At 49.9% G+C, this 22,789-nt stretch overlaps 6 protein-coding genes across 6 annotated transcripts; 4 read left to right on the top strand and 2 right to left on the bottom strand.

The window, feature by feature from the left end:
• Positions 1-1,526: 1,526 nt before the first annotated feature.
• Positions 1,527-2,474, top strand: BGW36DRAFT_295854 (histone-fold-containing protein; the record flags this gene model as incomplete). Its single annotated transcript, XM_046211217.1, has 3 exons — positions 1,527-1,646; positions 1,739-1,872; positions 1,931-2,474. The coding sequence occupies 3 exons, from the start codon at positions 1,527-1,529 to the stop codon at positions 2,472-2,474; spliced, it is 798 nt and encodes a 265-aa protein (XP_046071997.1).
• Positions 2,475-2,775: 301 nt separating this feature from the next.
• Positions 2,776-4,560, bottom strand: BGW36DRAFT_359099 (P-loop containing nucleoside triphosphate hydrolase protein; the record flags this gene model as incomplete). The annotated part of the gene is made up of 3 exons (XM_046214036.1): positions 2,776-4,296; positions 4,356-4,450; positions 4,548-4,560. 3 exons carry the CDS (start codon positions 4,558-4,560, stop codon positions 2,776-2,778), a joined length of 1,629 nt encoding a protein of 542 aa, XP_046071998.1.
• Positions 4,561-4,881: 321 nt separating this feature from the next.
• Positions 4,882-5,831, top strand: BGW36DRAFT_427264 (glycerol-3-phosphate phosphatase; the record flags this gene model as incomplete). Its single annotated transcript, XM_046220392.1, has 4 exons — positions 4,882-4,984; positions 5,083-5,104; positions 5,173-5,282; positions 5,353-5,831. The coding sequence occupies 4 exons, from the start codon at positions 4,882-4,884 to the stop codon at positions 5,829-5,831; spliced, it is 714 nt and encodes a 237-aa protein (XP_046071999.1).
• Positions 5,832-11,474: 5,643 nt separating this feature from the next.
• On the top strand, positions 11,475-13,651 carry BGW36DRAFT_359101 (uncharacterized protein; the record flags this gene model as incomplete). The annotated part of the gene is made up of 2 exons (XM_046214037.1): positions 11,475-11,804; positions 11,867-13,651. The coding sequence occupies 2 exons, from the start codon at positions 11,475-11,477 to the stop codon at positions 13,649-13,651; spliced, it is 2,115 nt and encodes a 704-aa protein (XP_046072000.1).
• A 517-nt stretch (positions 13,652-14,168) lies between these two features.
• On the top strand, positions 14,169-15,758 carry BGW36DRAFT_378402 (histidine phosphatase superfamily). The gene is made up of 3 exons (XM_046216103.1): positions 14,169-14,571; positions 14,634-14,852; positions 14,914-15,758. Exons 1-3 carry the CDS (start codon positions 14,332-14,334, stop codon positions 15,682-15,684), a joined length of 1,230 nt encoding a protein of 409 aa, XP_046072001.1. The 5' UTR covers positions 14,169-14,331; the 3' UTR covers positions 15,685-15,758.
• A 536-nt stretch (positions 15,759-16,294) lies between these two features.
• Positions 16,295-19,024, bottom strand: BGW36DRAFT_165206 (chromatin remodelling complex Rsc7/Swp82 subunit-domain-containing protein). The gene is made up of 3 exons (XM_046209602.1): positions 18,570-19,024; positions 18,293-18,406; positions 16,295-18,229 (listed from the first exon to the last, which is right to left on the bottom strand). Exons 1-3 carry the CDS (start codon positions 18,670-18,672, stop codon positions 16,356-16,358), a joined length of 2,091 nt encoding a protein of 696 aa, XP_046072002.1. The 5' UTR covers positions 18,673-19,024; the 3' UTR covers positions 16,295-16,355.
• Positions 19,025-22,789: the final 3,765 nt, after the last annotated feature.

Genomic DNA, 22,789 nt, shown 5'->3' on the forward strand with positions numbered 1-22,789 from the left:
GGTCTTGCTCCGGTGGTGCGACAGCAGAATGAATAATCAAAAAAAAGCAAAAGACCCCAGGTAGTAGAGACAACGCTATCAAAACCTTCCACGGTCTCAGTTACTGTGTACGACGTTTTCCAACGACATGATCAACTTACTCCAATTCATGAAATGTCCGGGTTTGCCTCCAACGGGTATCTATGAGGACAGCAAAAATAAAATCGTCGGAGCCATTAAAGACTCAGCAGGACATTTTCGAAGTCAGTCTTAAAGTCTATGGTTTATTGAAAATCTTCTAGTCAAAATGTCCAATGAATGATAGACCAGGATGCGTCTCACTCACTAATGGTACTAGTCGGCGTATTTGTTGAAGACATAAGTAATAAGCATAGAACAAACAAGGCCTTTACCCAGAAAAAAAAATTGCGAGGAATTCGATGTAGACGCTCTCTTGTAATGTGTTTATGCAAATTTTCTTTGCCTCATGACGGTATATTCTTTGTTACACAAGAGGCTCAGCCTTGCAATTTAGATCTTCAGATAGTTTAAGGGGTAGCTAATTAAGTTACATAGTAAGGATTGTAGTACTGCATACCAGCTTCAAATCGGCCTTGTCGAAATACTTAACCGATTATTAGATAAGGACTAATTTCAACGACTTCACAAAATGTTAGTTGAGGGTTTCTGTCTTCATAGAACCTGGACGAGTCAAGGTTTATGCAGTTAATAATCCACTGCTATTCATATTTAAAACAGTTACGTACTTCGATAGACGGAGCACTACATGTATATGTCTATATTTCACTATCCTGTGAGTGAAAAACAAATTCAGAGATCGGTGTCATCCATACACTGATGGAAGCAGAAGCATAATATTCATAATTTCTTTTTTCAAATATCGAGGCTCGTCAAATTCCCGCTTCACCCGCTTAATCAATTGATACCGTGACTGCTGTGGTTTTAACAATTTATATTTCTGATTATTTAATAATTGAAGCATTTTTTTGGGCATATTTTTTTGGCAATAATTAAGATTGAGTTACATTGTCTCTTAGAGTATAGAGCCTAGCAATTCTTAGGTCCTCACATTACATCTTAAAAACGCGCACATATATTATTGTACATGAACCATGTTATTCTTTGTCAGCCTTAGGAGCGTGCTGTCGGGTGCCTAGGCCAAAAGTGGGAAGTTGGTCGTGTCGCGCGCTTAGTGCATTAGCTTCTTTTCCAGCTGTGGCTCGGGTTCTGTACTTGGGCTGAGGATTGATTGAAGAGAGTACTTCTTTTGATATTCAGATCATACTACATCACGCTACATCGCATGATCTAATACCGCATTCGAAGCGATTATTCGCCGTGGTCTAGACGCGGACGAGATTTAGAGGTACCCGATTATTTTATTGCCAGCGCCGCGTCACTGTCACTCGGATTTCATCCGATAGTCTACTCTGGACGCACCAGGGCGACTCGCACAAGAGCGAATTGATTTGATTCGAAATAATTCACTCGGTCATCACTGATAACTGAGCAAAATATCATCCGCAATGCCGCCTCGAAAATCAACGTCATCTATCCCGCCTACCGATGGAGAGGAAACCTCCACGGCAGGTGCACAAACTACGGAACAGCAATTAAAAGCCCAGGCTGATGGGGTTGGTGTTGAGGTATAGTTACCCCTTCCTTTCTATAAGAAAATAAAAATGAGAATATAGAATGCAAAAGGCAATTGAATTATACTAACATCAACCAAATCAAGGATCTCCTTCTTCCTCGCTCAGTCACCCAACGTCTCGCGAAAAGCGTTTTGCCTCCTAACACAACGATCCAAAAAGATGCGTTACTCGCGATCCAAAAGGCGGCTACGGTTTTCGTCTCCTATTTATCCTCACAGTATGGCCCTCAGATGAAGCGACTATCAAAGCATTATATCTAACCATGATTTGTTCAGTGCAAATGACGCTACTCTCAAACGCACCCTTGCGCCGTCCGACGTTTTATCTGTGCTCTCGGAGCTCGAATTCGACGCCCTGCGTCCTCGGCTTGAACGTGAATTAGATGCGCACACCGAAGCGCAAGCAGGCAAGAAGCGGGCAACCAAGGAAAAGAAAGCAGCGGCATCAGAAGGGAATCCCGAGAATGTGTTGCCCAAAGGAGCGACTGGTGGCGAGGACGAGGATGCTACCGCGCCAGGGGCAAAGCGCGTAAAACGTGATAGTGATGGGCACGAGAAGACTATCCACACGACTACTGTCGCCGAGGATACCGAGATAGAGGAACCTGATGAAGACGAGACGGAGGAAGTGGAAGAGGTAGATGATGAGGAAGAGGAAGAGGAAAGTGATGAGGATGGCGATGAGACGCAAGACGCTGAGGATCTCGATCACGTCGAGGATCTGGATCGGCACGATAGAGTAGAGGACAATAGTGACAGTGAAGGGGATGATGAAGATGGGCCTGCGGCACAGCTGCGGTCGAATATGGGGTTGGGTTAGAGTATAGTATTTGGATACTAGCATAATAAAGATAGTAAGTGGAATCTGAATATAATAAGCATTTTATAACGAGAACAGATGTATGCCTATGTTCAGTTGACTTGTTTTGATCATTTGATACCTGTCATAAATCCAAATTTCGTAGATGATAGAGCTTTATATTATTTAGCTACCGTCTATGATATTTTAGCTATGAACATAAGACTATAATCAAAGGCTCAAAGAAAGCAAGACCAGAAGATAACGCCTTAACAACCTTTTAAGTATCCAGTCAGTAAACGCATTTCACGCTGATATCTATTTACTCAATCATCTCATCCGCATCGCCACTCTCACCATCCCCCCACAGTCCCTCGATCTTGAACTCCTTGGCCCACTCCGTGACAATCTCTTTCGTGTCAGCACCAGTCGAAGGGTCGCTGTTGGCGCCAGCACCGGTTGTGGAAACGCCGACTACAGGTAACACCGGTGGCTCGACCCAGCCTTGAATACGCCCGTCGCGCCAATCCGTGATAACAGTCATGGCTGCGCTCTGAATATTAGGCACACCACCTTTACCCAAACGACCCCGTTTGCGGGCGACCTGGATTAGGAAATCGGTAGTCTTGTCGCCATTGGAAGGGAAAAGCGGAGGGATTCCGTACACGTCTAGCATTTTCTGGAGAAGAGACTCGGTGGCAGATAGGCGTTTGAGGAGGAGATTGACGGAGGGGACTGGGTCGGTGATTTGTTTCGGAGGAACAGCGTTCAAAAGGACGAGACGGGCATCGTCGCTTTCTTTCTTGGATTTTTTATTCGATGCATTCGGGAACACGATTCCCGGTGAGTCGATCAGCTTCAGTTTGCTGTCCAGCTTGACTTCGCGGAGACTTGTTGTTACACCTGCCTCAGCGCCTGTTGGACATGCGCTGCTTTGGCCCCGGTTCAGACGTGCTGTCAGCGCGTTGATGACCGATGATTTACCGACATTAGGATAGCCGATGACACCGACGGAGATTGCTCGTTTCAATTGAGATGTGTGCGCGTATGATTTCAGCGCCTTGAATAGGGTTTCGGAAGTTCCTTTCACGGTCAATTGCTTGTGATCGAAGCTGTGTGCATTGGGTGCGCCATTGGAAGCCTTGAGGGGGAGGGTGGGAAAGTATCGACGGAGATAAATGAGCCACGCTTTCAGGATTGGTGGAGGCACCAAGTCGATCTTGTTAAGAATAAGAATAAGACGCTTTGATCCGGCTTCTGCAGCCATAATCTCACGCTCCACGTCCTTGGACCGTGTACCCTCGGGATCTCTGGCATCGAGGACGTAGAGAATAACGTCTGCGGCGGCAGCAACTTGCTTGAAGACTTTGTCGAAAGCTCGTCGCGAGCTCTCCTTTGATTTAACCTGTGATGCGAGCGTGGGGATATCACTTTGATTCAACGATAGAACTGCTCCCTCTTCATCGTCCTCATCCATTTCATCCTCACCATCGTCCACTTCGTCATCATCATCATCCTCATACTCAGCTGCTCTCGCCCGGGCCGATGCGAGAAGAGCAGCCATTGGATTCGAGTCATCCCCTCCTTCATCCATCTCATCGTCGTCGTCGTCATCTTCGAGGTCAACGTCGAGGTCATCAATAGGCTCGTCATCGTCCGCAGTTTCGATCCCAGAGGCCGTGTTCTCAGCTTTGCGGCGCTCACGAGCTTCTTCGCGGAGGCGCAGCGATTCCTCTTGCTTGAGTCTTTTCTTCTCTTCGATTTCGGCTAGGAGTCTGTCTTTGTACGGGAACAGGTTGGGGATGCCGGGATCTTTCTTGATTTTCGAGCGCCATGTGGGATCCTGCAGACCGCCTGTTTAAGTCTTGGGTAGGATGGAAAATAATGGATTAAATGAGTTACCTTCTTCGCCTGCCTGCGCAGTTTTTTCTGTTTTGCTACGCTGGCTTTTTCGATTTTGTGTCGCAGGCGTACGGGCGTCCGTTTGGACTTTTTACCTGTGATGGTCTTATCAGTATACAGCATTCGTTTTTTTCTTTCCCTGGCGAGTGGAATCGGTCCAGCGTGCACGGCTGGCCAAAGCGAATAACATACCTAATTTGACCATTGTTCATATGCTCTTAGCAAAAATATGCCAAAAAGATATAACTGGCGAATGACCGAATATGAAAAGGACTTCCCAACGTCTGAATTCTCGCCCAGCAATTTTTTGACCAAAGTTGTGGAGGGTCAAGATTTCGCCGCGCTAAGATAAGGAACATTCATATCGCCGATAGCCGATGCGGGCCTTTCACCGAGATTATCCCCTCACGCTGTAGAAAAAAGATTGGATTCTCTCTTTCTATCTTTGTCAAGTTGACGGTTGTCTAAGATTTTCTTTTATTGGAGGAATTATAGAAGACATTTGCACTCGTTCAAATCTGTCACTATGTCTACCGCAGGCCATGGCTCTTACTCTGCCCCACCGCAACTTCTGTCCTTTGATGGCCTTCTTTTTGATTTTGATGGAACTATTATAGACTCTACAGATGGTACGTAGAGAGCCTTTGGCTATTTTAGTGACTCGTTGAGAGGCTTAGCCGCGCAACGGACTGGCCGAGAAGATTCAAGTGACTGACGTTGCATCTAGCAATCGTTAAACATTGGCACTCGTTAGTGGCACACTCGCGCAGAGCCCTTGTACTTGTCTAACATAAATACGTTCTTATGGTTATTCCAGACTAGCAGAGGAATTGGGTGTAGATCCTAAAGTTATTTTAGCTTCTTCACACGGTAGAAGGAGCATTGATACGTTAGCCTTGTATGATCCAAGCAAAGCTAACTGGGATTGTAAGTTAGCAGTCTTCTCTTATAAGGCGCTTTGGAATTGCAGCCTTATTAACAGCAAGCTCTGAAATAGATGTTAGTGAGATTGAAGGTATCCTGCCCCGGAAGTACGGTAAGGACGCAGTTGAGATACCGGGAGCGCGTGATCTGCTCAACAAGCTAGAGGACGCTGGCGCTCCGTGGGCAGTGGTTACATCTGGGACCCGAGCACTGGTTACAGGTTGGCTGGAAGTCCTCAAGCTAACACACCCCAAGTTCCTCGTTGTAGCAGAGGATGTGGAGCAAGGCAAACCCAACCCCCAGTGCTATTTGCTCGGTCGATCACGTTTGAACTTGGGCGAGTCAGCAAATATGCTGGTAGTTGAGGACGCCCCGTCAGGAATCAAGGCTGGCAAGGCGGCCGGGTTTCGGGTGCTTGCGTTAGAAACCACTCATACCATCCAACAGCTAAAGGATGCCGGGGCCGACTGGATAGTCAAGGATCTGGCGAGTGTCACCTTCAAGGCATTGAATGGCAAAGTGGAAATTGAAATCAACAATGCCCTGCAGTGAAGAAGATGATCACAGAGGTGAAAATAAAGAGGCGGGAATTGTCGGAAGGATGAATCTGTGGTAGATCCGTTGCTGCTGATTCGTGAATGAATGGCGGGATGGATCCTGCATCCTGCGTAACCAAACCATTGGTGTGAGGGTAGATCTTGATGTCGGGTGGTGTGTTCCGCTAGAAGGTGACGGTGCTTGGAAGAACATAGACTTGCATGACTGACTTGAACATTTTCAGCATAGACAAAAGAAGAAAAGAATCAAAAGAGAAATCAAAAATGAGAGAAAAATAAAGGAGACACCTTCCTAAGTCGGCCGTTTTCTGTATGTGCTTCCTGTCTCCAGACGACTGCAGCGAACTGAAGGCTTGGTATGGTTGGACAAGTAATGGGTATGCAAGAGGTACGATCCAATAAAGAGCGGCGCAAAGAGGCTACCATGTAAATCATATATGTGCATATAAGAGTCACATATGTTGGCATCAAACTGTGGAGAACAGTATTTCTAATTGTGTTGGGTACTCGACCAACTGTTAGGTCAACGTGTTACAGCCATTTCCTTCATTATAATTGTTGCGTGTGTAACTTGTTGTTGTCCAAGGTAACTGGCTAGATGCAATGTAAAGGCTTGCATTAAGCAAATGCAGATCAGTTGAAAAAGCAAAAACAAAAAAAGAAAAGAAAAGAAAAGAAAAGGAATTGCTGGAGGCACGATGGTGAGATGGACCGCGTGATCGGGATGTGATTGATCGATACGAATGAATTTCGAGAAGTTGATGGCATAGGAGAAGAGTGTCACGACTTCCCTCTAGGCTCTCTCTTTGTTCATCTCTGGGTTTTTTTGAGTTTTCTGTTGCTTTAATTTTGATATTTGAACGTACAAAAGAAGGGGTGGTTATACCGGATCGCGGCGACTTGGCGCGCAGATCAAGATATCCAGTGACTATTGTTGGGAGTCAGGTGGCAACAAAACAGAAAATGAAAATGGAAGTCTATTGGTGGCGGTGTGGTACCGTGCTGAAGCTCAATCAAGTAAAGAATTTCCCGGTCTGTACTACGGTGAGAAATGCATCGTCTGTACTTTCGGATTGTACTCTGCTCGATTCGGGGCGTCCAATAGTGCGAGCCCGGTCTGAGTGGGCGCTGCAAGGGTTGTGCAGGTTCACGTTTTTCTTACTTTGTTGGTATCTGTATTTGAGCTCAAAAACCGGAGCAGGTAAGGTACGTACGTACTTGGTCCTTCCTTGTCTTGGAGCTTGCAGTTAACGTTTGATGATTACGCACGGGGTTCCTTATGCGACGTCGATCTATTTGGAACTTGAGAAGAACATGGGCGAATGATTTGAGGAACTGAAAATTAGCCACCTTGGCGGAAGCAAGCAGTCGCACTGTAGTTAGTAGGGATTACCACGATGTGAGTTCGTTGTTGATCAGTTTCGTGATTGATCTATCAGTGGCTTGCTTGTAATCCATACCGGTCTATCGGGAGAGCAAGCTGCTAGAGTTTGACCCTAATCCTGAACCATGTTCCACCTTTGGGCCTTAATCTCCGCACGCCGACTACAAGGTGTTGGGTTTGAACATTCAATCCATAACAGTTTATCCCTGAGAAATAGAATCACTGAGGGTACGGTACCAGAAGAGTTAAATTTTGAAATGCGGCTTTGTGTGCCTACACTATATGATCTCGTGTGCATGCATATGTAAACGTTCTTTGTTTAATATGCCGCGTCAAGTCTTGGAAGATGTATGTCGCTGAAACAAAATGACGGCAGATGGTCAATGCTTCCAAGCCAAAGACGGGTGATCTCCAAGCCCAACCAGAACGGTGGGTAGAAGAGTGGCCGGTCGACGTCAGACAGGATGGTGGCTAGTCGATCACAATGACAACGTACGGCGTACGGAGTATTACTTAGCTCCTAAGGAGCCTCCAGCCACAGTACTTCATACGAGTATAGCTATCGGATTGAGGTTAGGTAATTGTCCAAGACAACTTAAGGAGAAACTTCCCGTCTCTCGAAGACCAAGGCCGAGGCCCAAGTTATCTGCGGCGCTATTCCGTGATCGCCCTTTACGGTTGGTACTCTGGAAAGCCGTGGAATAATGAATTATTAGCGCTCTGGGGTTGATCTCCTACAGTGTCGATCAGACCAAGACAGGTAGGTTGATAGTTTGCAGACACAGCTTAGTGAGTGAGTGGATTTCCGATCTATGCAGAGCACGGTGCTTGTTGAGGCGCTGAAGAAAAGTAGCAACCGTTTGCTGAGGAAATAGTAAACAAGTCAATTCGATTGGTCCAACTCTTCGCCGTCCAACAGCGACCGGCGACATGATCTGAATGGACCGACCGGTTCAGAGGCTGTTCTTTGAATATCTGATTGGTCCAGCGAATCCCCGTTACATTTATTCTCCAGGATCAAAGGGATCAAAGGATGCGTGCATCGAGGACTGCTAGCTGCAGCATGCAAAAGCAGATCAGCAGCGAGGGCTCGTGTGAATTGTGTTCTTGACGGTCTCGGGATTGTGCCGTGACTCAATGATTCTCCTTTTTCTGATTTTCAATTACACAACACAGGGCGCTCCGTGGTGAATAAGGATCTTCCAACTGAATACTCCGTTCTCCTTTTTGATATCCGTCGAGGTCAAAGCGTGAATAGATTGTTACATGCGTAGTTCCCAGTATTGTGTCTGTAATGTTGATACACAAAGTCAGGCCTGGTGCAGCAGCATCCAGTGAGCGGGATCACGGAGGATTGATGATTGCTGTAAGATGAATCAGCGACGGCCCACTAGTATTTGCCAAGGTAGGGGGATAAACATCTCATCCCAGGAAACTGGGCTGGACAGCAGCGGAGTCAAGTTGTCAACATGACAAATTATGGGACTTGGGCTGACAGTAGTAGCCTACTAAGGCAATTGGCTGCTGGGCGACACTAGGGGTAGTTTGCTATCGCGGGGCAAGAAGCATGTGGCCAGGGGGACTGCAAAAAGCTGGACTAGCCTGAGCCTGGCTAGGCTCGCAGCGGCGAGTGTGCGAGTGTGGCCTTGTTATTCAGATCTTGTGTCGTTGTCATTGATCGACGCTGATCTGACTGACTATTGATCTTTAGCCTCTGGCGGACGGCTGCCTAGGTCTTGGGACCTGCTATTTGCCCAAACAGGCCCAACTCCTGCAAACGTACTGCGCTAGTGTCCAATCGCATGCGGCGAGATCTGCAACAAATGACAGCAGATTGACAGCTGACGGTGTGGCGCACCGCCTGGCGATAGAGAATACAGGGCGATCCCGTAATTTACGTTTGTCCAATTTTGTGTCTGTATGGAGGAGCTTCGCGACGGATTGATCATTTTCTCGCCCGCTCAGCGAATGACAGAGAGGTCCCACAGGGAGAGACTCATATTAGCCTCGCAGCCTGAGGCGTCTGCGGCCTGCGAGATATGGATAAACTGTAAAGAGTTGATTGTCGGAGAAATGACAACGCAAAGATGGAAGATGGGGAGGAGGATGATCATGATGGTGATGGTGATGGTGATAGTGACGACGATATAACAGGGTCTCAGATTGACAGGCATTAACTATACTACTGTTAATCAGTCTGTTATTACTCCGGAGCCCGTCGTCATCGTGAGTCGCGCCTGCCCTGGGAGCAAAAATCGAAAAAATGAATCCAAAGGGCAGGCGCGATGGGGCGCGTGGGGCCGGCCCACCTCATGCAGGAACGACTCAGAGGGCAGCCGCGGGAGCTGCCGGCGGCCAATCAGCAGCCCAGATCGGCCTCCTTTCTTCTCTCCAGTCCTGCATCTACACACTACACACTACACACTATACACTTCGCAGTGTTCACGCTGTCCCAGACCCCCAGGCCAAAACTGCCCCTAGTTTGTGCCCGACCCTTTTTCAAGGCTGTCATTGTACGCTGATTGGCTGTGCGCCACGTTCTACAGCGTGCAGACTACAGAACTGACAGTCGAGACTCGACAGGCGCCCCGAGTTTTGAGTCTTGAGAAGCGGTAGGACTCGACATGTCCTGCAGAGAGGCTGCAGATTCCAGCCGACGAGGAGCGCCTGACTGCTCAGATTGGTGAGATCAGGGATGGTCGTGGCGGCACGGAGGCGGCTCGTGGGAAATCGGCCTTTGGGAGCAAAGCACGGAATAGCAACCTGCTGCTTGTTCGGACTAGACTCCTCGAAGCCCGGATGTGCAGGATCGGAATATTAGTGTCACGGCTCGCGGCCTGCCTCCGGATCTGTGGACGTTGCCTTCCTCTCTTTTCTTTTTTTGCTTATGACCCGTTCGATTGGGTCGTGAAAAAACAATAATGAAAGATACAACACCCAGTTTCAACACACAAGCTGGAGGAAGCGGGCAGCCGGGAGGAGCCCCTAAGGCCTGGGGCGGCTAGCTCCAGACGGCTCCTGCACGGGCAACTGTCTGGTAACGAATCGGCGGTCTCTTCCCCCCGGGACACAAAGGAAATGTAATGGCGAAGGGGGTGCGATGGGCGACGGGGGGCCCTACCGCCCTGCCGCCCTGTGGCCCGTCCTGCAGCCTGCGAGAGCCTAAATCCGTCCTGGCCAGCAGCCAGCCAGCCCAGCGAGGCTGCGTTCCCCGTAGTGGAGTCTGCTGGGGCATTTAGCCTGCTGTCGAAGCCCGCCTAAGGCCAACTGGGCCAACTGGGCCAACTTCCAAGCCCGAGCGCTGGGCCTGCGCTCTCGTCTCCCCTCGCCCTGGTCCTGGTACCTGCGACTCGAGCTTGGATCATGATGCCGTCCTGGCCTCGCGAGTATTGTCCTATTTGAAAAAAACCGCCTTCAATGGCACCAATGACACCACTGATCATCACGCTGCCAACATCAGCATGGGAGACGATCCGGAAACTTCCCCACGGCGGCTGGGATTCGCGCACCATCGGTGCGAACTTGTGATACTGCAGCGAGCGAGAAACCCGAAAACCAGGAGGGTGTGAGATACACTCGTACCACCACCGTCAAACCACCGTATTATTGTTCGTGTTCGGGTACGGCTACTAAGCCTTCTCTCCCCCCTGCCCCTCCGTCCACTGACCCGCTCTGTGGAAAGGAACATCCACAAATCACCCGGCGGCTAGCATCCACCACTCACAGCCCGGGGACTAGCCCCATCACTCTTGCACTTCACGCTTCCCTGCTCTCTCTCGCTCTCACACTCTCCACACTCCTCTTCACTTCGTCACCTATGAATTTATTCTGTCACTCTTTCGGCTTGTCTGTCTGTCTTTCTTTCTTTCTTTCTTTTGATACGCTCAGCCACACTTAACTACTTGCGTCCCAACGCTCCAGTCGCTCTTTCCTCCTTTCTGTAAACTGTATTGCAATCTCTGACCACTTTCATTAAACAATTCCATTGCCGCCATCTGTTTTGTTCCTTTATTCTTTCCACTCGCCGAATTGACCTCAAAGACACCACCTCCAGATTGCCCATTCATGTGTCTCGCTATAAAACCTACGCCAGCTATTCCCATTTCCGTCCGCCCAGTCCATGAAATCAAAAGTGCTGTTTTAGCTGTCCGCCGCGCAGCTTATCGACCTCTACCGCTGTCCTTCATCCACAAGAAAATCCCCTATACTTCACTGTTTGTATGCTCTGCAAAGTCTTTCTAGCAGCAAGTTACAATGAGTTATTTGCACCATTCGTACCCCTATGGCGGCCATGGCGTCCCAATTGAGCAACCGGTCGGTTGTGGCCCTCCCATGGCTCACGCCGCCATGGCGGGCTCTATGGATGGGTTTCTCCTTACCCGACCGTCCTACGAGATCGACTACTACACTCACGTGCCTATCATGGAGGACTACGAGGAGTATGCCGAGAATTTGTCACGTCCACGGTTGACCAAAGAGCAAGTCGACACGCTGGAGGCTCAGTTCCAGGCCCACCCCAAGCCGAACAGCAATGTCAAACGTCAATTAGCTATGCAGACTAATCTCAGTCTGCCTCGTGTCGCGGTTTGTCTCTCTAATTGATCCATACTGTATGTGTAGCCTTCTAATGAATGAGGCTCTTTTAGAATTGGTTCCAGAACCGACGCGCCAAAGCCAAGCAGCAAAAACGTCAGGAGGAGTTCGAGCGAATGCAAAGGGAGGCGAAGAAGAAAGACGATCAAGACCGAACAAGGGATGAATCTATAGAAGAGGACGACCAAGCTGAGACAACCTCCCTTCAGGAAAAGGAGCAGACCTCGACTCCTAAACAAGTTTCCGGTTCCAATGAGCGGGTAAAGACACCCGCTAGCTCCGTTGGACGCCAGAAGCACAACAAGACTGGAAGCGAAGTCACCCGTGAGAGAACCTTTGCTTCTCTGCAAAGAGCCCTGAATGCGGCGGTTGCCGCCCGAGACCAATTCGCAAATGATGGAAGCACTCCGACAGGAGCAAGTGATATGTCACTGGACATGGCACCAGCTAACCTCTCTGCAAACAGCAGCACCTCTCAGAATTCCTTGAATGTCCCCCCCTCAGAATGGGACAGCCGGGATTCATCTCTTGCCTGGACTCCGTCTCAGAGTCCCGAGGAAGGTTTCGTATTTGGCAACATGAATGCCATTCCGTATGCTGCCTCTGACGATCAACTTGTAGCATCACATCTGGATAAATCCCAGAACCTGGACATGACTGGATCGCACAGTTTCGGTAGCCTCAGTTCACACTCTTGGAGCGCCCAAATGCAAGGTGGCTTATCCGAAGCATCCCCTGCCTCCGAATCTATATATGGATCTTTGCAGTTCTCATCACTACACCCGCCTTCGGCTCCTGGATCTCGACGCCCCTCTTCATCTGAGGAGCTCGCCGAATCCATCGGTAGCATTGGAATTGATGCCCAACTGTCTAATAGAGTTGATGGATCTATGTGGAGACGTCCAGAGAAAGAACTAGACATTGCAGCACGTCGAAAACGACCCAGGCCGGCTGCTATTGGCACCAGCAATAGAGTGGTGGTTGGGAATTCCTCGATGTCATCTAACGCTCGCTTGCCAAGCTTTGGAAACTCCTCCCATTCCCTCCGCCACGCGAAATCCTCCCATACTCTGGGCTCGAGGTACGCGGGTGTGCGAAAGATGTCAGTTCCACAGCGGTCACCGCTTGGTTTCTCGAGCTTTGCCGAGGCAGAGTCTAAGCATAGACTTCACGCGTCTGCTTCGGTTGGCAACTTGGCCCCTCCAACTCCACTCACACCAGAAGATCTCCAGCAAATGCTACCTGCCACACCACGTGATGGAAAATTTGACCTATCGTCACAAAGACTTGCTGATGGGTCACTCTTTCCAGCAGCTCAGGCAATGCAGCTTAATGTGGCCTCTCCACCGGAAACCCCTTTGAATTTGGAAATGCTTTCCACAGTTCAATATCAGAGTCTTGCCCCACCCATGTCAGCCCCGGCTCAATATTCTTCATTTGCAGAATACTCGCCCATTTCGAACGGGCCACTGACTGGAGTGAGTTGGGCAGTTTCGACGCCTGATACATCAGTCTTTCCGGGCGGGCTTCAGACGCCTCAACCGCCTCCGTACATCTATGAACAAGAGGGCGATGACAACCCGGAAAGCAGGTGGGCGCTGAGTGAAGAGAGTTCATTGTATGGCTCGGGAAAGGAATCCGATACTCCCCCGGTGACGATGGCGGTCGGAGACGAACCTAACGCGACTCAATTCTACATCCACCAGTTCCCCAAGCAACAGGAAGCTCTTCGAACTGCATCTCAACAATTGCCGTCTCAATCACGGAAGAATTATACATTTTCCAATCAAACGCCTAGCGATTTCGATTCTCCAACGCCATTTAATACTAATTTTTAATACAATTTTGGTCGACGATGTACAACCTGCATTTTCTTTCTATCTTGGTTTTATATATCTTTGGGAATTTATCTTGGGAAACGGGAAGTGCATATTTTTTTTGATCAGGACTCATCACGTGTTTCATACGAGCTCACATATTTGTGCGTTTTATATTTTCAGCTTGGATTATTCTTTTCACCACATTCGTCCCTGAACTGGTTGGACATACCCATTTACGAACCCGAACGTGCAGGGTCGGGGGTTCTGTGTTATGCTTGCCTGCACGATATCTACTTCTACTACTTCTTTTTTTTCTCCACTTGTGTTTTGAATACCACCGGTGGATGTTTGGATGAGGCATCAGTTTCAACTGTCGATGCATGCTGGAGTTGGGATATGACTATATACATATTTTAATCTGCGAAAGAAGGCTAGGGTCTGTCATGCATAGGAACATATTAGCTTAATCTATAATTACGATATCATAACATTTAGACTCTTCACAACATCAATTGATACATTTGTATGGTATTAATATTATTGTAGTATTGATATACTAGTGGAGACGATCACGCTCACCACGTGGGCGGCTTGGTTGGCAGGAGCAGGATCAACAGTTTGACTACGTAATTACAGTTGCATGCAATCGAGCTTAGCTCTGGTCATGTAGTATTGATCAGTATGTAATTACTACATGTATGCGCGACTCCGTTTTTCTTTCTCGCTTCTCGGTTTCTGCTTTTCCTCCTTTCCAGTTGCTCAGATACTCGCGAAAAATGGCCATCGTCAAAACACTCCTGACTTTAGCGTTGGCCCTGAGCACCGCCGTGGCTAATGGCAGTAGCATCGCTGCTCCACAACCTTATGTGAACTACTCCACCGTGACAGGCTATTTCCTGCAAGACGAGGCGGGCACCGATCCCAGCACCTTCGACTACGTATGCTCTCATTTTCACTAAATACTACTACTACATATTGAAGCAAATTAACCATGTCATAGACGGCAGTCAACTTTGGCCTCCTCAATCGCACCTACGACGCCGACAGCCCGCAGTTCACCAAGACGTTGACGCAATGGGAGCGCTTCTACCGGCAAGTCGAGTACCTGAACAAGAACGGCAAGCGACACGGGGTTGAATACAAAGTCCTCTTTTTGGGCCGCCACGGTGAAGGATGGCACAACGCCGCCGAGTCGTACTACGGCACGCCGGCGTGGAATGTACCCCCCCTCCCCCTATTTCAAATAAGAAAACAAGAATAAAGAAGGCTGACGAGCGCAGTGCTACTGGGCCGAATTGACCGGCAACGGAACAGCAAGCTGGTCCGACGCGCACCTGACAACCAAAGGCATCGCGCAAGCCCAGGTCGCGCATGACTTCTGGCAATCACGCTTCAAACTCCAGCGCATGCACGCGCCAGACGCATACTTTGTCAGCCCACTGACGCGCTGCCTGCAAACTATCAACACGACGTTCTCGACGCTGGCCTTGCCGCACGGCGCTGCGCCGTACGAGCCGCTCGTGCTGGAGCATCTGCGCGAGTCGATCTCGATTCACACGTGCGACCGCCGCAGCAATAAGACGGCGATACAGCAGGCGTGGCCGCAGTATCGGATCGAGAAGGGGTTTGCGGAGTGCGATGAGCTGTGGAATGGGGTGACGGGGGAGAGCGATTCGAGCCAGGAGGTGCGGTCGCTGGAGGCGTTGAATCAGATCTGGAAACACGTCGACGGTGCGCGGAGGGATCCGTGGGGGAGGAAGAAGAAGGACGAGGCGTTGTTTATTTCGGTGACGAGTCATTCGGGCGAGATCGCGTCGATTCTGGAGGTGGTGGGACATAGGGAGTTTGGGTTGAATACGGGGGCTGTTATTCCTGTGCTGGTCAAGGCCCAGACGCTGAAGACGGCGCCGACCCCGACCACGACGCAGCCGTGGCAGACAAGTCTGCATTGTACGGCGCCGCCGGTGACTTCGGTTACTGCTGGTTGCGTGTGTGCTTCGTCGGCAGCTCCAGTAACTACGCCATTAGTTGCGACGGGTGGTTGTCAGTGATTGTATTGTTATTAATGAGATGGATGCTGCTGAGACTTAGAGTAAAGAGTAATAGTACAGAGGAGAGTTGAAGTAATCGTCAATTTTAGCCAATTTAGCCTGTATGCATGAACCTGTAACTCGTACTACGCAGCTGAAACAAGAATCCCAAAAATTGCCACAATCATCGTTAGTAAAAAAAACTTGAAATCGTCCTATGAACGACATACATAGACCAAGGCGAGAAGAATGATAATAATATAGACAATGAAGGAGGAAAATAGAGCGGTGTGTACATAGAACAATCACAACCGAGGACACGACAATGGAAGGACTCAATACTTAAACATGGCCATAAACAACATGGCTACTCACACAGATACTAAGATGCCGAACCATATCGCCAACCTTCTATGCAATATGCCTCCGTTTTCATGCGTCTGCCTGGCACTCAAACGAAATGAGACTGGGTATAACCAGAAGAAGGCAATTACTATTAGTGTTATCCTTCACAAGATCAAAACAAGGGTATATAGAAAAGAACACACAAGTAAACGAAGAAAGAAATGAATGAAAAATAAAAACCAAAGAAATTGCGTTCCCGAAAGCGAGAATATCCCCGTCGGTTTGATGCTCATTGCGTAAAACTCATGACTGAAACCGAATAGCGCAATGCTTGGAAGCTGTGAAAATCAATATCCTGACCATCCCCCACCTAAGGGACTTCCTGACTGCCCTTGCTGCGGTTGTCCAGGCTGCATGCCAGCTGGTGAAGGCCAACCTGGCATTCCAACACCAGACCCCATACCCATAGCCATACCCTGTCCCGGCAGGAATTGCTGGCCAGGGTTTTGTGATGGTGCATACATGGCTCTCGGGTTGGCGACATTGGTGAATGCAACCCCCTGGTAGCCCATTGCAGGCATACCTTGTGGCACCTGTGGAGGCATCTGTAGGCCTTGTGGAATCGCTTGCGTCGGCCGAGCTTGATTATGTGGGGATTGTGAAGGGTGCGGTTGTTGACCATGTGGTAGGGGTGATGGGCTCTGCTGGGGCATTTGCGTGGCATATTGAGGCATTCCCATATGCGGAGACGCGGACAGAGATGGCTGTGGTTGTGGAGGAGGATGACCCCACATTTGTTGCGGTTGTGACTGATATCCATACTGGGGTGTCTGCGATGTAGCTGATAATGCTGGGTTTGTTGCCCGCGAATGCAATGCGTCCGGTCGCATACCCTGCGGAGTATTTGGGAGTGGTGACTGGGCGATATGACCCGGTTGTGCTTGTTGCACATAAGTACCCTGTGACTGCGCCATAATTTGGGGCTGCTGAGCAAGTACACCACGATGCTGTTGATGAACTTGATTCATCATTCCAGCGGAGGATGCCATTTGCGGAGATTGTAAGGCTTGGGAAACTGGTGCACCAGCATCGCTATGACCGGGTGACGATGTTGGGACTTCTCGTGGGGTTGTGTAAAATTCCTCTAATCCTTTCTGCCTGAATGCCCGCTGGGAGTTTAATATCTTGTTGAACTCTGCTGTGTGGGTCGCTTGATTGGCGATTTCCGCGGCATTGGTGGTCTGAGAACGATCTTGATAGGCTTGGCCAGTCAATTCTTGTCTTGGACGGGGCATGGAGCTATACTCTCGAAGTCGTGGATCATCTGTTGTGGGCGCCAAATGTATCATAGGAAGAGGGGCCAACGACGCCGCTTGGCTGTTCATACCGGGAGGGAGATGCGGCATGCCTTCAATTGCACTGCTGTAAACAATGTCGCTTTGACTAATTCCTGGAAGAATGCCTGCATTGGCGGCAGCTTCTGCAGCAGCAGCATCCCGGGCTTTCGCCGCCCCAGGGCGTTTCTCACCAGCTAAATCCTCCTCAGTAAAGCCCTGTTTCCTTGCCTTGCTCTCCCAATAATCGTCACGAACACGTCTGCCATTCACGATCACACGGCTGCCGAACTGACGGAACATTGATCTTGCGGTAACGATGGCTATTTGACGCGAGCGATAAGAGTAGGGTAAGATATCTTGTTGTATGAGGTCATCTTTCTCAGGTTGACTGGCGATGATCTTATATAAAGATCTGTTCTTGTTGAAAAGGAGATAGGAATCGCGATATCCGAGTACACGAGCACATTCGGTTGCCAACATGAACAGCTTTTCACCACGGCCCGGCACGCGGAAAGTACGACACTTGTACTCGCGCGCATCTTGAAGATAACCCAACTGATCGACTTTTTTTTCACCGGCATCGTCCCATTCTTTGGGGAGGTATTCGTCTTGAACGTCATTCAGTGTGTCTGTGGTATGATCACGCACTGTCGGTAAGGCTTTCACCAGGGTTTTGGTAGGGGTGGTTTTCGGAGGCGGTGATGCTTGCGGTGGGGAAATCGGGTTCTGATTTGGAATATTGTGCGGCTGCATGCGTGGGGTTTGCACTTGCCCATGTGTGGCTGATATTTGCTGGTTAGTCATATATGGAGCGGAAGGGGTAGCGGTGTTGGGCGCACGAGGGTACTTTGGTGGTCGGCCGCGTTTGCGACGATTGTGCTCATCTGTGCGCGAAGTGCATCAGATCTTGTTCATGGTCTAAGACAAAAGAAACTTCATCCACATACCGTCTTCATGATCGCCTTCTCCTCCGACATCGCCATACTGATCTGGCGAGCGACTTCGCTTGATTCCACGGGGGCTTGTGTTCGCTTGGGCAACTGCAGCACCAGGATGCGAGGCTATTGATCGTGGAACAGGTCAGCAACGAGCACAACAGCGTCTACCAACGAAAGCGCAAGCCAGGCATCAAGCATCTCTCACAGATATATATCACGTATTATCCAAGAGAGGCGCCTGGCTGGAAAAGAATCAAACAAGAAAAAGACGAGAGAAAATTCGTACCAGCAGAATTTAGCGCGGCAGGGTTGATGGTCCCCGAGCCATCTATGATCTCGCCAGCAATGCCATTGATCGGAGCGGACACGGGATGCGGAGCGCTATACATAATGATATTATTTAAGGGGAATCAACAATCACGTTTCGAACAAGACCGGGGGGTCTCGCGTGCGTTGAGCGACGCGGTTGGGCGAAGGGCCAAACAGCGGCGCAGGCGACGGCGGACAGTGGGAATGGGAGACGGGGACTGGGAGAGTAAGATGGCAGCGGCGTTTGGTGATGCAGGCAATCGGAGTCGTATGCAGGCTGATGGCCAGTTTGGGAGCGAACAGGCAAGACCGCGGTTGGCAACAATGATAGCTTGCGCGGTTGCGTTAACCTTCACGGCTTTCCAGGACGGGCCAGGAAAAGAGGGGCGGCCGGGTTGAAGTGTGGCGAGCGGCACAGCCACAGTGAGGCGCAAGATGGGAGGGAGTGGCCGTCCGAGCTGCGACCGCAGTAAGGTGAGTTAGCTAGCTTCTCACTAGCGATTATTACTCGGCAGTAAGTGCCAGTAGCACTCTTAGTAGTACAACAGCACTACTGAGTGATGCCTGCAGTGAGCGTGACTGGTAGCGAAGATGGGGTTGGGTGGCGGGTCGGTCGGCGACTCGCGCGGGCGCAAATGCCAACAGTCAGAAGCGCAGCCGCAGCAGCAGCACAGGCGCTGGGTGGGTAGGGCAGGCTGGGCCAAGACAGCGGCCAGCAGCAGAGCGAGAGGTGTAATTAGCTGAGGAGGGGGGAGATGAGTGTCTGTGTTCGGTGGAGGTGGAGATGGCTGCGAACGCGGATGCGGATGCAAGGGGGGTGTGGACGGTAGAGGTGGACAGAGGACAGTGGACAGTGGACAGTGGAAGGTGGACAGCGGACGAGAGGAGTGCAATAACTTGGAGAGAGAGTGATCACTGGGGGAGGGGCGATCGACCGGCCGCCGAGAGGACAGGACAAGCCTAGAGGATTTAGAGTGTGATTGTTGATAACTTTAAGCAGCAGTCTGCTTAGCAGAGGCACGAGCAGCAGGAGCGAATTGCGTGCGCCGGTGAGGAAGGAGCAGGGCCTGCAGTTCCAAGGTTTCAAACGACCTTCTTTGCGGTTGACGGAAGGCGGCGCGCCACGCGCTCCTGATTGGCGGGCTCGGCCGATCCGGAAGGAGCGGCGCCTGCAAAGACACGATGACTTAGCACCTGCCTCCTAGTAATGCGATATTGCTTGGCCTTCACCACGCTGTCTGGCGCTTTGTCGTGGAAGCTGCTATTTGCGACGGGGTCCTGTCTGGAGGATCGTGTCGCAAGGATGTCACGAACCACAAATACTCCCTGCGAGGAATGCGCGATCGCCTGGAGAGCCCCTGCTGAGCAGTTGCGACAAGGATGAAGCAGAAGAAGGCCAACGAGGGGAAGCTGATCGAGCGAACGTTGGCCCGAATACTAAACGAAGCCGCCGCCGATCAGTGCAACAACAGCGCAGTCGGTATCGCAGACGCGCTTCCGTTGAACGGTGTGGTAACCCTAATGCTGAGCAACACTGCTCACGACCTGCCTGACAAGAGGGCCGCAGGCTGAGACACCACACGGCAAATCGTCTCCGGTCAAAGGCGTGCGGCGTGTGCTGGGGGGGATCGCTTGGGCCGTCCCGTGGATGTGGATGGCGGATGCGTTGCTGTCGAGACCATGAAGAACAGGCGTGAAGGTAGTGATTGCTAATAACGATCACGACAACTGCTGACGCGGGGGGAGCCTGCCGAGGACCAATCGAGACAGCCAATACTCTTTGCACAGGTGCGACGCGACAACACGAGCGCTGCTCACATTACGGATTCTGATCGCGACGAATGAGTCAGATGGATGGATCTTAGTTTATAACTGCCTACTAGCCTACGAGGAGACGACGCAGCAACTAGCCCGTTATTACTCATCGCCTAGAGAGTAATCAGGACACGTACTAATTAGTAGTAGACCGACTTGCTCTCCCCGATTTTGGGCTTTGGATGTCTCGCGTCGATCTACGTACGGCTGATGAGACGCTAGGAAGCGGATGGCCCTCGGAACGTGACGGAGAATTCAGCGACATGCTGCATCAATGCTCATTGGCAGCCGCTGGGCATAATTCCTGGAAGAATCTGGGTGTTCTGTCTGGGAAATGATGGTTGCAGTGAACCAGAATCTCGTTCAACTCATCACGCTCTGAATCCACGGTTAGCCGCCGACGGTAATATTTACGGTGGGCCACCAGAGCCATCCTGGGTATGCATGTGGCCGTATAACCATGTTGTTTTGAGAATTCTTCAGCAAATATTAATGGTTCCCGCTGTCGCAAGAGGGATAAGGATCTAGCACCGTGGACACTGGATGTGATTGTCCAGTCGCGTTGACGTCGCAATCATCAATCACGGCGAGCACCCGCGATTCGCTGATCAGCAGACGCTGGCCTGTGCTTGGCCCGTGCTGATCGTCTTAGACTAGATTACTAAATGGTACTAAATAATAGACTGCTAATAGGTTATTCATACTAGCATACAGAGTACATCGTGCCGTATCCAACAATACAATTGCGTACGTACACCAGGCGGGCTGGCTTGACTAATTGGCAGATACTGGACAGCCTTCTCTTGAGACTTTTCTCCTTTATTTCTGCATTACGCATAAAATAGCAAGAATACTCGTATAAACCGCGACTCGCAATCAAGCGGGGTTAGCCCTTTCGGGACGGGGCCGTGTCACGAGATCTCCGCTAGGCAACTAGCGTAGGACGACGAATGAGCAGCCTCCAATTTACCAATTTACCCCTCCAGCCGCCTCTCGCCATCCACTCATCATTCCTGCTTCTGTTGACATTCCCGCTTCCACCACTGAGGCTCACATTCTTGTTGACGTTATCAGCTCAACTATCGCCATCCACTTACAGTACGTAACTTACTTCGTCACTAGCCGTCTATCACCCTGCCTGCTAATTCTTCCGACTAATTAGTCTTATTTAATGCGCCGCGCGTGGTGACACTAGCCGCCTGCTAACTAAGTGGAACAAAGACGATGTATTTACTATTTAGCGGCTCTGTCTGCTATCTGGTAATTAGCTGATACTCGAAATGCGATTTTACAGGAAAATTTTCTGTGATTTGCCGATTAAAGACCGCCATCATTGATGAAACAAGCAGCGACAATCATTCATCAATCAATGCTCTTGCCGTTGTTTAACAATCAGCAAGGAAGATTATTGCCCTCTAAGGAAGTAGCAGTGCTGGACCCGAAAATTCGTCGTCTTTCTGCATCCCCAGATTTTCCTCCCAATCGACATTCAACTTGACAGCCTAGCTAATGGGGTCTCGGCACCGTTGAATAGCAAACCAAGGGACGACTCGGGGAGATACCGGTCAACAAATTAACCTCCTCGACACGTCGACACTCTGGATGCGGCGAGTTTATTGACATTTCGGGATGACAGAGACCCTGATCAACGGCTAAATTCATAATTATTTCCGAACACGGGAAATGTTGCTGCGAAAAGGGGATGGGAAAAGGGCTGGGAAAAGCTATTGAAAGAGTCTGGAAAGAGTGCTGACCTAGTCGAGCACAAGTCATCTGCCCAGTCCGGTTACACTCTTGTCATCAACCTGCCACGAACCTGCCACGAGAAACGGCCCGTGCATATAGTATGACATCCGGCTGCCTGAGATTGAATTCGGCTGCAAGATGAAGCACATCCATCTCTTTTCTATTATTATCAGCGTCAATAACCCAGTCGTGATGATGCTCTAATGCACCTACCCACTGCCGAACTTTCTTGAACCTAAACCCCCCCCCAATTTGTTTGCACCTGCTAATAATAGTAAGACGAAGAACAAGGATACAAGTATCTTGTTTCTTCTGAGTAACTAGAGGCTATGTATACACTACGTAGCATCCGTCATTTCGTGTGTCTCTGTCCTACAGACGATCCGCTAAGCCCTCGCAGAGATTCCCGATAATGGAGGACAAGACTGGGCTAGTTTTACAATAAAGCCACCCGGCCAATAAGCGTATAGAAAACCATCTGAGCATCCATCCTCGTGATAGACTTGAAGTCGAACTTGCAGCAGGCCTTACTGGATTAGCCAGTGGTGGATCCACAGACAGGCTAATCATGACAACCCGCCCCCACATTTCACTGTTTTTCTCGATGGAATTATCAAGTCGATGCGATCATGGCTT

This window comes from Talaromyces proteolyticus (assembly GCF_021365285.1).
Source record: "Talaromyces proteolyticus strain PMI_201 chromosome Unknown BGW36scaffold_6, whole genome shotgun sequence".
NCBI lineage: Eukaryota > Fungi > Ascomycota > Eurotiomycetes > Eurotiales > Trichocomaceae > Talaromyces > Talaromyces proteolyticus.

Coding starts and splice junctions, on each gene's coding strand:
- BGW36DRAFT_378402 (XM_046216103.1), top strand. CDS start 14,332: ATGCGCGACTCCGTTTTTCTTTCTCGCTTCTCGGTTTCTGCTTTTCCT. Junction 14,572..14,633: donor ATCCCAGCACCTTCGACTAC/GTATGCTCTCAT, acceptor ACCATGTCATAG/ACGGCAGTCAACTTTGGCCT. Junction 14,853..14,913: donor ACGGCACGCCGGCGTGGAAT/GTACCCCCCCTC, acceptor TGACGAGCGCAG/TGCTACTGGGCCGAATTGAC.
- BGW36DRAFT_165206 (XM_046209602.1), bottom strand. CDS start 18,672: ATGTATAGCGCTCCGCATCCCGTGTCCGCTCCGATCAATGGCATTGCT. Junction 18,407..18,569: donor TGCCGCGCTAAATTCTGCTG/GTACGAATTTTC, acceptor CACGATCAATAG/CCTCGCATCCTGGTGCTGCA. Junction 18,230..18,292: donor AGAAGGCGATCATGAAGACG/GTATGTGGATGA, acceptor CTTCGCGCACAG/ATGAGCACAATCGTCGCAAA.